The 18,389-nt window shown below is 40.4% G+C and overlaps 1 protein-coding gene across 4 annotated transcripts in view; it reads right to left on the minus strand.

The window, feature by feature from the left end:
• LOC112556439 (ADP-ribosylation factor-binding protein GGA1-like) overlaps positions 1-13,336 on the minus strand; it is a 71,638-nt gene extending 58,302 nt beyond the window's left edge. For all 4 annotated transcript variants that reach the window (XM_025225470.1, XM_025225462.1, XM_025225453.1 and 1 more), the window contains exons 1-3: positions 13,226-13,336; positions 10,505-10,665; positions 1,517-1,615 (exon numbers count right to left, since the gene is read on the minus strand). In XM_025225470.1, coding sequence (XP_025081255.1) covers positions 1,517-1,615; positions 10,505-10,665; positions 13,226-13,262 — 297 coding nt within the window. In that variant the 5' untranslated portion in view covers positions 13,263-13,336. The remainder of the gene's footprint in view (positions 1-1,516; positions 1,616-10,504; positions 10,666-13,225) is intronic.
• Positions 13,337-18,389: the final 5,053 nt, after the last annotated feature.

Below are 18,389 nucleotides of genomic sequence, written 5' to 3' on the forward strand. Positions count from 1 at the left end.
CAGTACACAGAATAATCTAACGCATATGGACTTGAGACCAGCGATGACATGAGCAAAGTAATGATCAACAGCAACAGAAAAACAAAGATCATGACTTAACCTTAACCCCAGTTTATTCCTTGTTACTCCTCAGGAAGCATAGGACCACAACAAAATCTCGCCAGCAGACCCGGTTTTGGGCAGCCCCCAACTGGGCCCACGTGGTTCTGACGTCCTTTGCCTCACTCTCTACTGTTCTTTTCCATATGTGCTTTGGTCTCCCAACTCTCCTCTTTCCCCAAGGGTTCCAGTTAAGAGCCTGCCTGGCAATGGTATCAGCTGGTTTGCGCAGGGTGTGTCCTATCCAGTCCCATTTGCACTTTTTGATGTCTTGGCTACTGGAATTCTGGTTGGTTCTTTTCCTCAGGCTGCTGTTGGAGATCTTTTCAGGCCATCTTATTCCCACAATATGGTGTAGGCATCAGTTGGTAAAGGTGTGAAGCTTGTTGTTGGGGTTTGTCACTCTCCACATTTCAGAACCATACAGTTAGACAGCTTTCATATTTGTGATGAAGATGCACTTCTTACTGCGGAAGGATAATGCTTGTGAGTTCCAGATAGGGTGTAGGCTGTTGAGAACATACCTGACCTTGTTGATGCAGCCTTTGATGTCGTCTGCTCCATCATCTTTGCTGACAATGCTTCCCAGATATGTGAAGCGGTTTGTTTCAAGGATTTTTTCTCCTTGAAGCTGGATTGGGAGTTCCTACTTGATTCTCAACACTTCAGTCTTCTTTCTGCTGATCTTTAAGCCAGTCTTCTCTGCTTCCTCTGCTTGCTTGCTCAGTTTGGTTTATGCATACTGCTGCCAATAAGGTAGGAGACATGTCATATCCAAAGCCCAGATCCTCTAGCTGTTTGGTGAAGGTCCACTGAATACCAGTGTTGCTGTCTTGGGTCGTCTTGCACATAATCCAGTCTACGACCATCAGGAAGATTGTCGGTGATAATATGCAACCCCGTCTTACGGCAGTCTTCATTACAAAGAATTTTATGAAAAAATGGTTTATTCCAAGCATCTCTTGGGTTAACTCACTTTGACCCCAGATGAAGCTTAAAGCTAGAGTATAATTGGGATTTTCTTTTTTTATTATTTTACATAGAATTCCAAATCCTGGTAACTCCTGGGTTAACATGAACAAAGTGTACTTTTTCCAGAGCTCGGTCAATAAAATTCCAAATATGTTTATGAAAAACATAATTATTAAAATTCCTTTGCTTTCTATGGATAAACAACTCTTAAAAGGAAAAATATAACAAAAATCATTTTATATGTAGCCTAGTGGTTGATTAATTTCTTTGACATACAGTTGTTGAAAAGACTTGGTATTTGCCAAATTAAATAATTTCCAGATTTAATTTTTCTAACCTAAGACATTTCACATTTACCTAAGTTACATAAACTAATCTAAAATGAACAGTTAAAAGAAGCCCAGAAAGTTCTTTTTAAAAAATGGAGCGTACAGGGGACACTTACCTTAGGTGACACTACTTTGATGACTTCATTCAAAAATCTAAATTTTCCAATCTCTTGATGAAATGCTCTTCCACAGTTTTTCACACATGCTTCTAAAGTCTGCATAAATAGAAAAAAAAAGGTCACAAGAAGAGAAATAATAATGCATTATTATTCATTTCAATGAGAACTAGACATAGGGGAGGTCAAATATAGAACAACTAAAGCTTATGGATATAGTTAAGCAGTCACTGAATGTAGCATTGTTTAAAAATACACTTATCTTAAGGAACCCAAATAACATGTTAATGTGTTACACAGCTAACACCCAGTCATTAACTTGTATATTCCTCTTCAAAATAATTGTAAATATAGTTTTGATACAATTCTGCTCTTATTAATAAGAAATCTTCTCTTCCCCCATACTCAGTAAACTATCAACTTCTTCACTGTACCAGAACTGCTTTTCATAAAATAACCTCTGATATTCTGTTAGCCCTTGACAGCAGTGATGTTTCTGTCTACTTGATCTGACTGCATTATTTGCATGCATTTTATGCTGTGCAAGTGAGGAAGGCTATATCAAGGAATGAGAGAAAGTTACTGAAATGTTAAAAAGAAACAACATGTCCGGATAACAAAACCAATAAACAACAACAAAAACGTAATGGGAACTATATTAAAAGGGAAGAAGTTTGTAAAAATAATTGTCGTGGCCTCCAAAAAGGCCATTAACAGCCCATAAATTAAATCAAAACCCTACTTCTCATGGCAGACTTCTAAAGTAATTAAAACACGTATAACTTGTAAAAGGTGGGAATGCATGGCATAGGTGTGTCCCATTCTGTCTTCTAAGTACTACCTCCTCCTGCCTCACAGAATGGTATAGAGGTCAGCAGTCAGACAGGAAATGAGGTGTGCAACTTTTTCTGGCCCAGAGTGTCCCAGTGGCATTGCCACATGGACTAAACATGGACTGCAGCTGACCAAGAGAGTAGCAAGCGCCCTTGGTGGCCTAGTCCACTCAAACGTTGCCTGGATTACAGCATGGCCAGGACCCAAATGAAAACAATATGTTTGTTGTGACAAAGAGCTTTGTTTGCTTGTGTTTTATGCCATGCCAGCAGCTAAGACCATCATGGCAAGAAAAGGTTGAGATGCCAATACCCCGGATTTTGCAATAACATTCTTCGTAACCAAACCAACACAAGGAAGCAAAATTATAAAATGCTAAGTAATGTTTAAGAAAAAGGGTGTTATGGCTTAAAAAACCACACACAACCCAGAAACTAAGAACAAAAACTAGCAAAAGATATTAAAGAATACACTAAATCAGATAGTAAAAACCTATCTTCTTTAAAAATGAAAAAAATAACTGCCGATGGATCTAAACAGGTAGAACAAAGAATATGCGATAAAAAAAATTCTTTCAGGTACTGTGGAGACCAGGAAATTTTATTAATAAATGTTCAACTGTAAAAATTCCACTACACCAAGGATAGCCTGTTGGGGTTTCACCTCATAAAAGGTAAAACTGCATGGTACAGGTCTGTCCTAAGTCTACTGAGAACTCCTTCCTCCTATCGCACCCACGGCACAAAGGCAGGCGGTCAGAAAGGGAAGGGTGGTGTGTAGCTTGTTCTGACCAGGGTGTCCCAGTGGCATTACCACAGAAACTGAAAATAGCCCTTGAAGATAGACTTACTGTCAGATGATAGAAGTGACTGCAATTGACCAAAAGACTGGCAAGTGGCCTTGGCAGCCTGGTTCACTGGAACAATGCCAGTAATATCAACATGGTGAGAAATGAAAACAATGTCTTTGTTGAGACAAATGAGAGCTGCATGATATTGTGAAGTTGGACAATGATGGTTGGTTGGCCATGTTTTACGCCATGCCAGCAGCTAAGGCCATATCATGGCAACATAAAATAACCTTAACTTAAAATGTTTAGGGGCAAAACCCACAAGTGATATAACCACAAAATCTTATTCAATAAAAGCCAACACAGGAAGCAATTGTTTGTTTGTTTGTGTTTAATGCCATGCCAGCAACTAAGGCTATATCACAGCAACAAAAGGTAATCTTAGCATAAGAACAAAATGTAATCTTAACAAGTTTAGGGAAAAAACCTCCTGAGTGATATAACTATAACATTCTTTTTAAAAACACAACGCAAGAAATAAACAATATGTTAAAGAGTGGGTCAAGTGTAAAAAGGAGTGGTAAAGCCCAAAAAGGCCACCAACAAACCAAAAATCAAGAGTAAACAATTACCAGACATAAAATTTCTGAAATTTGATGGTAAAGTCATACCCTCCTTAAAAATGTAAAGATTGCTGCCAATGGGATGGACCTTAACAAAGAAAACAAATAATTTTCTGTAAAAAACTGCTGATGGATAGTCTGGAGCTCAGAACAATCATAATGTGTACCACACTAAAATTCCCCTACACCATGGACAAACAGGTGGTGATTCACCTTGTAAGAGGTGTCCCTGCATGACATAGGTGTGTCCTAACTTTAATCTAGCAAGAATCACCTCCTTCCGCCTCATAGGATGGCTCAAAGGTACGCGGTTGGAATGACAGGGAAGAGTGGCATATAATTTATTTTGCCCCAGAGTGTCCCAGTGGTATTACCATAGGTAATGAATGTAGGCCCAGAAGAAAGGTTTACAGTCTGATGATACCAGCGACTGTAATTTGCCAGGGGACTGACATGCAGCCTTGGCAGCCTGGTCAAACATTGCCTGAGATACCAGCATGGCCAGGAGCCCAAATAAAAACAATGTCCTTGTTTCGCTGAATGAGTGCTGCATGAATTTTATGAAACTGGACCACAACTGGAGGGTGGTCAAAATCATTGGAAAGAAAAGCTTGGAGGGCAGAAAGAGAGTCTGAAATAATCAAAAAGTTGTGCTCCCAAGAGCAGTAAATATGCTGCAAGGCTAGCTAGATGGCGTGTAGTTCTGCTGTGAAAACAAAACAACCATCCGTCAGTCGGACTGAAGCAGCTCATTGCGGTTGGCAGGACGGAACTGCTGCCGCAGCGACTGGGCCACCACTTGGGACTTTAGAGCCATCTGTAAAAATAGAACAGAATCCAGGATGGTCAGAAAGGAGTTCATGAAAACATTGGAGAAAGATGAGGTCACTAGTGTCCCCTTTTTTAAAAGCTGTAAGATCAAGACGAATCTCTGGAGCAGGAAGGGTCCTAGGAGGAGATGGTAGTAGAGAAAGAGGCTCTACCTGTTGAATATCTACTCCGGCAGCTTGTAGGTGAGTTGCTACATGAAGTGATAATGGCTTTTGTTCCTTGGTATAAATGGCATACAGGGCAACACGCTGAGGTCCGAATACAGCATGGTGCGCAGGGTTTCCAGGATGAGCTTTAAAATGACAGACATAGGATAGCATGAGTTTCAAACGACGGAGAGAAAGTGGAGGTTCACCAGCTTCTGCGTACAAACTTTGCACAGGAGTGGTGCGGAAGGCACACAAGCAGATGCGGAGCCCTTGATGATGAATAGGGTTGACAATTTTGAGGTAGGAATCTTCAGCAGAGCCACAGATGATGGATTCATAGTCTAGCTTGGAGAGGACCAGGCCACGATGCAGATGAAGCAGCACCATGCGGTCCGCCCCTAGCTGACTTGGCCAACTACTCTAAGAATGTTCAAGGCTTTCTGACAAGAAAAGCATAGAGATTTGATATGAGACAGAAAAGACAGTTTATGACCCCAAGGAATTTTACTTCCTGGACCACTTTGAGTACTGTGCCATTAACAGAAATATATGGGTTTGGGAACATACCTCTCAATTTGCAAAAGTGGATACATACTGACTTCGTAGGAGAAAATTTTAAGCCATTTTCTGTCACTCACCTTTGTACAGCATTTACGCACAGTTGTAGCCGGCGTTCGAGGTATGGTAGGGATCGGTATCAAATTCAGAAAGCAAAGTCATCTACATAACAAGGCCTCCAAACCTGGACAAACAGATTTCAAGATTGAATCCATTTAGATGTAGAAAAGAGCTGGAGAAAGAATGCTGCCCAGATGAAGGCCCATTTCCTGTTCAGACAGGATAGACCACACTCGCACTTGAAAAGGCGATGCAAAAGAAAATTCTTGATGAAGAGTGGCATATGACCCCGGAAGCCAAGGGCGTGAAGGTCCAACAGAATACCTTGCTTCCAGGTAGTGTCGTATGCCTTCTCCAAATCAAAAAACACCCCTAAAACATGTTCTTTGCTGACAAACACATCCATGACAAAAGTTTCAAAATGGACCAAATGCAGGTTGGAGAGGAGATCTTGAGATCTGAGATGCCAGGTGAGCCGTGCATTCACCATGCGTTCAAGAGTTTGGCACAGACACCTAGTAAGAGCGATAGGATGCTAAGAGTTGGGATCAGAGGGATCCTTGCCAGGTTTTGGGATGGGCACCACGACTGCCTCTCTCCAGGAGGGAAGGAAACAGCCAGACACCCAAATAAAGTTAAAGATGTCTTGAAGGAGGAAGACAGAGACCTGTGGATGAGGGTTAGTAGCTGATAACGAATGTTGTCATGGCCAGATGCAGAGTCCTTGCACTTCTGAAGGGCCTGCTGCAGTTGAGAGATAGGTTGATGGTACTTTTCAGAGTTGTTGGAAGAAGTCACAACAAGAGAATTCCTGGAGACTTTAGGCGCAGGAATTCTGGAGAAAAGTGAGAAGAGGAGTTCTGAGAAATGGTGGATGCCAAAGAATTAGTAAACCTGCAGATGGCTTATTGAGCTAGCCTGAAACCTTCCCTTTATTGTTCTCATGGCCACCCACACTGCTTGTGAAGTGGTACAGGAGGAGAATGAGGACACAAACCTCTGCCAAGAAAGTTTCTTTGCCTGTTTAAAAATAAAACGAACCCATGATTGGCTGTGTTTAAAATTTAGGGCATTTAAGGACTAGGATGGCAAAATGCAAGGCGGTAAGCTTTCTTATGGTCTCTCTGAGCCATCCTGCACTTTTCAGTGAACCAAGGGATATGTAGATGGTGTTTTCATGTCCATTTCTTCGGTATGGTTGCCGAAGCAACTTCAGCTAGAACACTTGTAAATATCTGCATAGGGTGGTCTTGATCACAGGAATTATCTAAATTAAAACTGGAACTAGAAAAGAGGTGCGTGGAGCAAATCAATGGCTGACAGTGTGCTACTGAATAGCTGACAAAAGATGTTTAAGCCATTGTTTAAGAGACATAGATAACTTTCCGTAAAAATTGATCCCAACAACTCTCCCCTAGGGTCAGTCGAAGCCCTGAAATTGGCGAACTGGCAGTGCACAAGTGTTTGATGGATACAAAAGCTGCAGAGGAGATGTTCTTAAATCCCTTTGCAATTGCAAATGGGGAATGGAGAGCTGCCCTCAACACGAGGCCAGCAGATATCAATTTCATAATCACTCCTCCTAACAACAGTTCAAATAATGCTAGTACCCATTTTCTAGCTCCTTTTGAGTTCTGATTGTCTTATCCAGAAACCTGTCCATTAATTTACCAAGTGCAGGAGTCGGCAACATTTCACACTCAGAGCCATTTGGATCCAATTTCAGTGGAAACAAAACACTGAGAGCCGCAAATACTTTTTGACATCTAAAATGAAGATAACACTGTGTATATAATGTTTTTTAATTATTATAATTTTACATGTACACTTTGTATAAACAAGTATAGTGTGTTGCATATGAAATCCAGGAAGTGCTACAGAGAAAATGGAATTTTATTCACATAATAAACATATTTTGAACATTATGAAAAAAAAACCCTAAAAAACACGCCAAAGGGTCTCTTTAAATGAATTTAAAAGTTGAACATAAATTATACAAAATATGCCATAGGCCATCATCCTCATATCGTCTTTGGGCTTTTGGGGAGTATATCAGAGCCTTCACCAGAATTTTAAAAAATAAATTGGAAAAAGGAGCACTATTTCACTGAAGAATACAAAAATAAATATTTGCAAAATATCTGCATAAATATTTCTTTGCCCAGTTAATGGGACTTCTGCTCCTGAACCTCTGCGCACAGTGTGTGCACATCAGGCCTGTAGGAAGTCACTTTCATCTTTACACAGGACTGTAAGCCGTCATCTTTGAGGTGTGAGCAGTGTTTGTTTTTAACAAAGTTCATGGTGTGGAATAGCTACTCACATAAGTATGTTGATCCAAAGATCAACAGGACTCCAAATGCGTATTTCTTCATGTTTATATATGTGTCAGGGATGGTATTCAATGTTTCAAACACAAGTTTGTCTGGTCTTGGAAGATTCACAATTTAACTCCATTTGTGCTCCTGAGCAAGAGTGGCCTTCTGACAGGCAACATCTTCGAGATCATCTGTCAAGCATTTGAACTTGGACACCCATACATCTTTTGTCTGCTACGTCAGCCAGCTCTAGGTCAAGATCAGCTTGACTTACACCTGGAAATGTGGTCACATTTAACAAGGTTGGATTGGCAGTCAGGGAAGTGATGGGGAAAGACTGTTTTTTTTCCTCTCTGAATTCACTGAATTGTTTCCCAAATGGTGCTTGCATTTTAGTGACTGCAGACTGCAAATACTCAGAATTTATCACCTTGTGAGCTTGTTTGAACTCACTTAAAGTGGGAAAGTGAGACAGCATGCCTCTCTGGCAAACACTGTTAGTTTGCGTTCAAACAGAGCTCTGTGCCTCCCCTCCCCTGAGTTGTATTCAGCGTGTTCAAGTATGCTGTGATGTCCATCATGAATTGCAGCTTTTCGAGCCACTCCAGCTCAGCCCTTTGCTGCTCATGAAAGTTTTCACCTCTCCCAAACATGCAGCAAAGTGTTTCAGTACCTCTCCTCTGGAAGCCATTGGACTCTGTTATGCAGCACAAGATCAGTACTCTCCACCTCATCCACTAAAGAATAGAATTGACAGTGATTTAAACCTTTTGCCATGATTTTATTGACAATCTGAATAACAATATTCATGACTTCTGTGAATTCTAGGGGTAAAGTTTGGGCGCACAATGCCTCTTGGTGCAGGATGCAGTGAAATGTCAGCAGCTTTCTGTCCAGTGACTTCTGCAGTAAGGCCACAAAGCCCCTGTGCACTTCGATCATAGTCGGTGTCCCATCAGTAGCCACTGACACCATGTGGGTTGTTTTTATTTTTTGGGCTCTTAAACAGTCAAGCACAGCCTCACAGATGTCTTTCCCACGTATCTGGCCTTTTATCAATATCAACTCAATCATTTCTTCCTGTGGTCCATCACAGTTCACATATCAGCAGAGCAGCACTATTTGTTTAATGTCACTTATATCTCTGGATTCATCACAGACAACTGAGAACGCTGCAGCAGAATTGATGTCTTTAATTTGCTGTTTTGTGATATTTTCTGCCATTTTTAAGGTTCTGTTTCTGACAGTCTTAGTAGAAAGCGGTATGTCTCTGATTTTCTGCACAATTTCACTTGTTTTTAAAGTCCACAAATAGGTGTTCTGAAATCTTGATGAATGACTCTCATATATTCTCGATCTGTAAATGGCTCCCCATGCCCGACTACAGTCGGACCTTGATAAGTCGACCTTCCCTTAGTCAAAAACCTCCCTATATCGAATTAATTGTTAGTTCCCGGCCAAATACCTGCGCCTATTACACCATTTTCCCTAACTCGAAAACTCTGTAAGTCGAATTTTTTTTCGTGTCCTTTTGAGTTTGACTTATCGAGGTCTGACTGTATTTCATGAGCAGCCACAAAACTTGCTTAGGTAGTTGAATTTGCAGATTTTATCCATTTCTTGAATTGATTTTTACTCAGATTAGCTTTGTGCTTCAGTTCCGAAAAAGCTTGTTTTCTCTCTTCTCCCTCTGGATATTTTTCAGCAAAGGCATTGTGTCTATTTTGCAAATGCCTTGTGATATTTGATCTTTTATTGTTGGCCAGTTTCTCACCACAAATTAGGCAGACCGGGAGGCTACTCTCATCAGAGGTGAATGCAAATGAATCTGCCCAAGCATCATTAAATGTTCTATTTTCTTCGGATATTTTTCTTCTCTTATATTTCTCCATACTAGCCTAACTAGGGGTTAAAAGTCTTGCTAGATGGACAGCATTTTGGCGGGTATATAGGCTACCGGATTCTGCTAGTGACATGTATATTGAGAGACAACCAAAATAAAAATTTAGCATTTCAAGATCACAATAATATTCCAATTTAGAACTAAAATGGAAAACAAACAAAAATAAAATGTACTTCAAATGGTTACTTTTAATTTACTTCCCTAAGCTGCACAAAGCCGCAGCATAAGGATGGTGATGAATCAAAATTTTGCTGTAAGCACTAGTGGTTCAGGTTTTTCTTGCATATCTTTTCCTCTTTGTGTTTTCTATCTTTGTCTTTTATTACTTGTCTGTATAGTTGTTTCACCTTCCATCCTTCATATTCTGTTTATGTCTCCTACACGTTTTAAGCGCTCTGAGCATGCTCCTTCATGAATGTGATTAGGCACTACATAAATCACACGTTTATTTCTATTAATATCAAGAAACAAATGATTTTAAACATAAAAGTAGATAAATACACATAATGATTATAAATGCCTAATAATCTATTGCCATTTTTGAAAGAAATCAATCATCCCATCCATTAGATAAAGTTTCTCCAGCAGACACCATGTATCTCTGCATTTGCTCAGTAGCCCTGATGTGTTGCAACTTTAGTTAGTGATCTATCCTTTTCCCCAAGCCCCTATGAGCCCTGCCCTTCTACTAATCAACTGATTAGTAAACAATATGCTGCACATTTTATCAGAATAAGACCACAACACCAAACAGTTTGGGAAAATTGCAAAAGATGTAAAACAGAGCAGCTCTATTTAAATTAAGAACAATGCAATCACAATGTGACTCTGGACAAAAAAAGTCAGCTCTCTCTCTCTCTCACACACATCAACACAAAATTACAAAACAGAGATGCAAGAAAAAATTTATGCTGACACTTACACTAAGTGCATAGAGGGCTTCTCGCTCTGTAGGTGACTGAATTTTATGAGCTAAGAGTCGAATGGCAAACTGAGGGCCCTCCAGCTCATGGTTTACTTGGTCACAGAATGCAACTATTGCCTCCCAGTCTTCCTCCTCAAGTGCAGGGTTTGTTACCTTTGCTGTGATAATAATCAAATGAAGAAAACTGAAAGGAAACAGCCTACCAAAACACTTTTGTTCTGTCACTATTTACAAAACATATCCTGTAAAATACATTTTATGTTCAACAAGAAAAGAAATTGGTTTTCAAAACTAAGGAGATATATTTATGGCAAAGAACTTAAATTCTAGTCAATCGTCAGAATTAGTAACTGTTGGCTGAAAACTGGCTAAACCAACAACAATTTTTTTAACCTATGCAGAACAGTACATTAAGCACCTTTATCTTTAATGGTCATCTTCAAAGTGGTGACCTGATTGGTTAAACACCCAAGACAAATCAAAATAAATAAAACTACTTTATTTATGACAGTAAAACAAGCAGCACCCCAAACGACAGCTACTACATATTTTACAAGCAATGCTTCTGTTGTATTGGGTTGTTGGGAAAGTCGTGATGAATTTTTTGCAATATATGGCACTAGTTCAATTTTGGAAATACTAGAGTCATTCACATCTGTGTTATTACACATCATTTTACAGCTGACAGTTCTAGATTCATTCTAAAACAAAAGTTGAGTGATTTGGTTGAGTTTTGGAGATTTTACAAGAAGTAAGACCAAGCTATGCATTTTCGCAATTATTTCCCTGTCTTACTTCCATAAAGGTACGTATGCACATCAAGCTTGTGAAAAGCGGCATGAAGTTTACAGTCACAATGCTCTACAAAAACTTCGGTTCCAACAATGGTTCACAAAGATCTGTGTTGGTGATTTCAATCTCAAGGATGCTCCTCCGTCTTGGAGGCTCACCGAGGTTGATGCATTATAATAAAGGCATTGATCAAGTTATGTCACGGGACACAAGAGATGCAGAAACATTGAAAATTCATCATTGAAACGTTTGTAACCCCCTGAATTATTTGGGATAGGTAAGCAGGCCTAATACTTGGGTTTCTCATGAACTCAAAGACGTTCATTTGACAGTGAGTATAAACATCTGCAATATGCTCATTAAACATGAGAAAAATGATCCTTTTTTCAAGCCTGGTAACTGGTGATGAGAAGTGGATTGTGATGGCAAACAGTCTTGGTTCCGACATGATGATTCACCTAAAATGGTATCGAAAGCAGACATTTTTCAGTGGAAAGTTATGCTCTCAGTGTGTTGGGCTTTTAAGGGTGTCTTGTATTTTTGACCTCCTACCAGGAACCAAACAATCAATTTGAATGTATATTGTTGCCAACTTGACAGTTTGAATGAGTCTACCATCCAGAAACCTCCAGCACTTGTTAATCTAATCTTAAAGGAGTCCTGTTCTGCTGTGACAATGTGAGACCAAACACAAGTTTGATCACCTGTCTTCTGTAGTGGTTTAAACATCCCTCCCTCTTCTCAACCTACCCTTAACCCACCACTATCTTACACTAACTCTGCTATATAGCACCGTGATTTCCCTATAATGATAAATGTGCATTCACACACATACACACACACCTGGAAAGAAAGATTTTATTCTGAGCAAAACACATAGACACAAATGTTTAGGCAGACATATGCTATATCTGTATGACGACCAAGGAAAAGGTGCGAGTTCACCCAGGTTTCTTGGTTTCAAACCAAAAGTTTCCTTAAACATATCAATTTTACACTTCTCCCACAAAATTTCATTTATACTTTTTTTTTTTTTAGTTCCCCTGTTGGTATGGTTAGCATTCTACTCCCACTCCCTAATTTCTAATATATCCCTAACCACAGCTCCATTGTTGGGAGGTGCAGCATGCCACTCTGTTGAACACTGTCCTTCAGGATACCATGAAAGGCGGTCAATGATTAAGGATAGAGAGACCAAAGCTGGTGGGCAAACATAAAAGGATGGACTGACACATGATAAAGGATTTGCGACTTAAGACAAGCCCTAAGTGATAAGCTTTGTCTGCCTCTACATGTATCCAGTCACCCCTCTTCCCTTCCCCAAACAATCAGTACAGATACAGGCAGAACAGCACTGCACAAATCAGGCTATATCTGTTGAAATCTACTATAAGTAATAATTTAGCTGTGAGAGTGGTGTTAAAAGTAGAATTTTTGTTTTCATTTCCTTCCCTCATTTGCATTTCAGTTAATAGCAATCAAAATTTGCTTTACATATTTGGCAGCATATATGTCTGATCATGCAATCTCAAGGATTTCAAATTCCTGACCCACTCACTTCATCAAGAAGCAGCCTAATAATATATAAATCAAACATCACAATGCCAAGCAACTGATTTGACATATCGTTTTGAAGCAATGCCGATCGCGAAACAATGTTAGCCACTTTATTAATTAAATATGTTAGAATTTTTTTTCAATCTCATACCTGTAATTCGGTTTACACTGTAAATGGTGTCTTAAAAAACCATGATAGCCCAGCAGAACATCGTCGTAGTAATACAACATAGATCACTAGTTTCTGATCAGTGTAAACACTACACATAGTCAAAGTTGTAATATATTGCCATATATTTATCAGTTCCGATATATACAGAGCAAACAACTTATTAACAGTTCTGGAGAATGCAAAGAAACAGTGCTTACTGAGCAACAGCTCCAACTTTGCCTTTTCGTCGGCCATGATGGTCGGTCATGTGACTCTCGGGAGACGATGCGATATTTTGTTTCTGCAGTCGCTAGACACGCCCACAATAAAACAAAAATTGACAAATGCGGCGAACTGTAAAACTGTAAACGTCGACTTTTTATGTCCCCGCTAATACGAGAGATCTCGAATCACGAGTACTTTAATGGTTCAACCTGAAGATAGTTCGGATATTGGAGAAACGCGATTAAAAACGAAACAAAAACGCTACGTTTTTGAAGATATTGAGCTGCTCCATGTGACATCATCAAAACATTGGTGAAAGACATATCTAGCTTATTGATATCCACCTGTGAACATTTTCTTTTCCAAGCGGATAAGGTCTTAGACGTAAAGATCGTGGAATATTGGAACTTCGGGAAATTTTGTCATACAAAGGAAGTAACAAATCGTCCATTTTGTGCCTTTAATGCTATTGCTACCACCAGTAACGGCTGGCTGCGCAGCATTCATTCCGCAAATGAACTGGGCTTGTATTCAGGGCGTCTGGTTTGTGTTACGCGCGCGCGTGTGCGTGTGATATACCGCGTATGCGCAAACACACAACTGTTATATCTTCTCTCTCAAGACCAATACTCAACCCAGGTCGAATGTCTATACATATGTATTTATTACACATGACATATATATATATGAGTCTCACGGTGTGCTCTGCGGCTCGACACATCGTATGGTGACCACACATGGAGAAAGAGACAGAAAAATGTTGCAAAACATACAAGGTTGTCAAATTGTGAGCTGAGCAAACCCTCCAGAGCCAGTGTACAATACACAGCTACCCAGCCTGCAAGAAATGCGGAAAGAGAGAATTAACAGCCCCTTGCAGGTTTGGGAAGAGGGTGCATGGTGCGAATTCCCGCGAGTACCCATCATTTCACGCGAAAGCCCCCGCTAGGCCGCCAACCCTTCAATCCTCCGTGTACAACCGTCGTTTCTCGCGAAAGCCCCGTCAACTTACCAAGAGGGTGGTGGGAATTCCCGCGAGTACCCATCATTTCCCGCGAAAGGCCCCGCTAGGCCGCCAACCCTTCAATCCTCCGTGTACAGCCGTCGTTTCCCGCGAAAGCCCCGTCAACTTACCCCTGCTTACTGCCTCCCTCACCCAATTTCACATTGGTACACAGGCTGGCACACCATGAAGAAAACATTCAACAGCTTTTCAAGATCTCTTCGTTTCCTCACTACTCACAACTAGTAGGTAAGAGATATATATGATTAAACAATTTTATTACAACAAAAACTATTTTAACAGTTTACATTATTTAAAGCCTTAAAGTTGTTTTTGAACAACATACAACAAGCATTCATCCAATTATTTACATAAAAATCACAGTTAATAATTTTTTACAAAATGAAAGTTATTTTTGAAATAATTATTTATAACATAAAGTCAAACAATTTATTTACATAAAAGATAATTAGAACAACATGACCACAAAAATCAATCCATGAATTGTGGAATCCCTGTAGAAGAAAAGGAAAAAATTCAATTACAATGTATTTACATATTTTGATTTTTCCTATGTATGTAGAACAAACCTCTCACATAGATGAAAACTTAAAGCTTTCACAAATCTACTAATTACTAGTGAGACTACAAGAAGTTGACCAAGAGTCAAATAAAAAGATGTTAAATGTTAATGTCTTGATGGCCATTTGTGTGTATAAGGAGTTTTAGATGCTATCTGAAAATAGCCAATTTATCCTTAGTACAAAATGTAAGGTAAATAGGTCTACTGAATAAATCCACAAAGAATAAAACGATGCTTACATTAATAATTTAAAGTTGGAAAAACTCATTGTTGTCATTCCACTCACCATTAGATGGCATCGCCCTTCCAATCGTTCCTCAAATCATGTCTCTTGCATCCCCAAACCACTTAAGGCTAATGCCATCCACTTCTGCTCCCGATGTAACGGCAAACGTTTTAAGGACTACGGCTGTGCACAAAAGGAAAAAGTAAGGTAGACTTAAATACTGTTGTACACAATATTAAATTTGTAAATGTAGAAAAAATAATACTTAGGTTCACTTTTTTTAATTGTTCGGAAACTTTGTCCTATTAAGTACAGATTGAATACACCTCAAAGAAATCAAAAGCAAACAAAAACTACGCACCAATTAATATACTTCTCAGCTAAAGTGACTGGAAACTTTTCCCCCTTTGGTTCCACAGAAATTGTATTTTTCAGCCAGCCCTGAATCAAACAGCCGTTTTAAAATTTTCCGTGCACGAGAGGTGCTGAACCTGTTTAAAAAATCTGTAGTTGTCTCGAACATGTAAAAAGCTACAATACAAATGCAAAATAAATGAATTCACTGGATTGGATATGTTTAAGAAATAATGCTGAGCCTTACTCCACCCGTTTGTTTTGAGTGGCTGACCGCTGGTCACTTCACAAGCCACGTGGATATACGTACGTGATTTCTTGGTGGTTTTACAATATTTTTTCATATACGTGGAGGCCTTGATTAGCAGACGAGAGGCTGCCTATATAATGTGTGTGAGAGTCTACTCGATCTGCGCTAGGGTTAAAACTTTATCTATTGTAACAGAAGGGCTGTATTAGAGTATACCATGTTTGTTGATATAGGGATGTGATCGCCGGGTAGCGCATTGTGCGCGCACCCTTTTTGCTGGTTTAATTTTGGAAAGAACTTAAAAGGACTGTATTAGGTCATAGCTATAGGTGGTGTCGCGTACCATTCGAACCGCAGCTGAGCGAAGACCACACAACGACGACAAAGACAAAATTCACGTTACAAAACAAATAGATTTATTAACCAAGTAAAATAATACCAGAGAAACATCTCATACATCTCTAACACCTATATAAAAAAGATAGATTAGAATAAACAAACAAAAATAAATACAATAAAACAGTTGCCCTGTGCACAGGCGAGATACAAAGTAATCACAGAGAACACACACCACCCGCACGCATTGCGGGGTAGCTGGTCAAGTGTCCGCTGGGCAACATTATCCTCTCAGACACAGTCAGGTCACTTGTATCAGTCTTTACAGCACGATAGAAATTCTCCTTTACCTTCAGTCATCTGCGAAGTATTTACCACAATTCAAAACGTCTTCGAGCAGAAGAGAAAAACAGGTAACACTTTAGACCAGTGATACCCAACCTTGTTCGGCCTGCGGGCCATATCCATTTCGGACAGCCGTGTCGCGGGCCATATCCATTTCGGACAGCCGTGTCGCGGGCCACTTCACCGCAAAAATACAAAAAAGAAAAAAAATAGAGCAGATACCATTTTTTATTAGAAACAAGTTGTACTTACCATTAATTACGTAGTAATTAGTTGGATATTTGAAGTTGTTTTCCCGAAACCAACTTCTGAATGTCCGGCTGCATCGTAGAGGCACCAATTCGGAGAACTGAATCGAAATGTTCGTCCATCGAAAAAAAGATTGGGAAACGCCCCTACGTGGGGATAAATACTTCTTCTTCCCTTTTTTCTTTTTTTTCAGTTTTTTTTTTTTTTTTATTACTAACATGCCAATTTCCTGCACTGTGGGCAGAAGTTTCGCGGGCCGGATGGCACCGCGTCGCGGACCGGATATGGCCCGCGGGCCTTAGGTTGGGCATCCCTGCTTTAGACGAACGGTCGGATATTGCAGAAACTGTAGACGAATGGGTTGACGATGCTGTTTACGTTTACAAACAGAAGAGCGTTATACACAAGTTCATTCTCCATCTCGCCATCTCCAGACGATATTCCCAGTCACCACCACTAAGGTTTCTAGTCCGTCCTCACGACCGGAACACTATCTGGAATTTCACTCCCGAAGACAGAGATCTGGCAGACGACACTTCTTTTCTAAACTTCCCTCGAGAAGTTACTTTTTACCAACCGCCGCCACCGAGAATCTTCACCCGCACTCCTTTTTCTCTCGCAAAAAAATGTAAACAGAAACAAAAATGCGTCAGATCATGACGCGGCAACCCCCTCGATCTTCCCTCAGAGCTAAGGCCCGGGCTGAGTCAGCATGCGACACGCGACAGGTGGGTCTTGGAGGGCGAAGTTTTTTGTTTAATGTTGAAGCCACCTATAGTGACAGATGATTTTTTGTTTTCTCCGCAGGCTTCTCGTCCTTTTTCATATTCATATTCGTCTTATTCTTCGTATCTTCTTATATTCCTCTTATTCTTCGTGTGATCTTCTTGTCCTTAAATTGTTCTTGTGTTGTCGTCACTGCATTTAATTATTCATCATCTTATTCTTCTGCGCTTTTTCTCGTCCTGTGTGTGCGGAGTCTCGACTGTTCTACGTTTCGTCTTCCCTTTGTTTCTTCGTTCCGTCGCCTTCGTCATCCGGTCCTGCATCTTGTGGCGTGTGGTCAACGAGGCAACTCGGATCGAGTGTGGGCCAGCAGAGAGTCGTTGTGTACGTTGAATGGACAGTGAAGTGGTGGTCAGCGCAAAAGCGTCGCTCAAGGCCACAGAAACTGAAGGAGACGGCGTAAAGAGAATATACAGTGTTCTAGAATCTAGATCTAACGTTAGGCATGAAGGCCTCAGGAACATGAACTCTGACAGTACTGTGCGGTAATGTGTGTAGGTGTTTGGCTGTTTGTTCTTTATTCTCTCTACGATCTCTCATTTTCTCTTATTTGGGCGTGGGGTAGTCCCCTGTTTTTTGCGTGTGTGTGCGCGCGTATGCGTATTTCCCCCATTTCTTTTTTTTTTTTTTTATTTTTATCTTCATAAGTTTATATATTCATTATTTGTACCGTTCATGTCATCTTTGTTGTGGTCTAAGTTCATTAAATGTTCGATAGGTTCGTCGTGTCCCGCCTCTGGCTGAGTGAGTGGGTGTATATGTTCGTGCCGGCTAAGTGAGCAGTTGTGTATCCGGCGACACCGGGGAAGATCCGCGACAGTCAGTAGCAGGAGTCGCTGTTAGATTAGTCTAAGGTGACCAGACGTCCCGATGAGCAGGCGGGACACGAGGTCAAAAGCGGGACTGTCCCGCCTGCTCATCGGGCGGGACGCCCAATGTCCCGCTTTCTGGCTTTCTGGCAAGTCCATCAAATGTCCCGGTTGTCTTTAATTTGACGGTGACGACACCATCATCGGCACGTGTCC

Source organism: Pomacea canaliculata, linkage group LG1, assembly GCF_003073045.1.
Source record: "Pomacea canaliculata isolate SZHN2017 linkage group LG1, ASM307304v1, whole genome shotgun sequence".
NCBI lineage: Eukaryota > Metazoa > Mollusca > Gastropoda > Architaenioglossa > Ampullariidae > Pomacea > Pomacea canaliculata.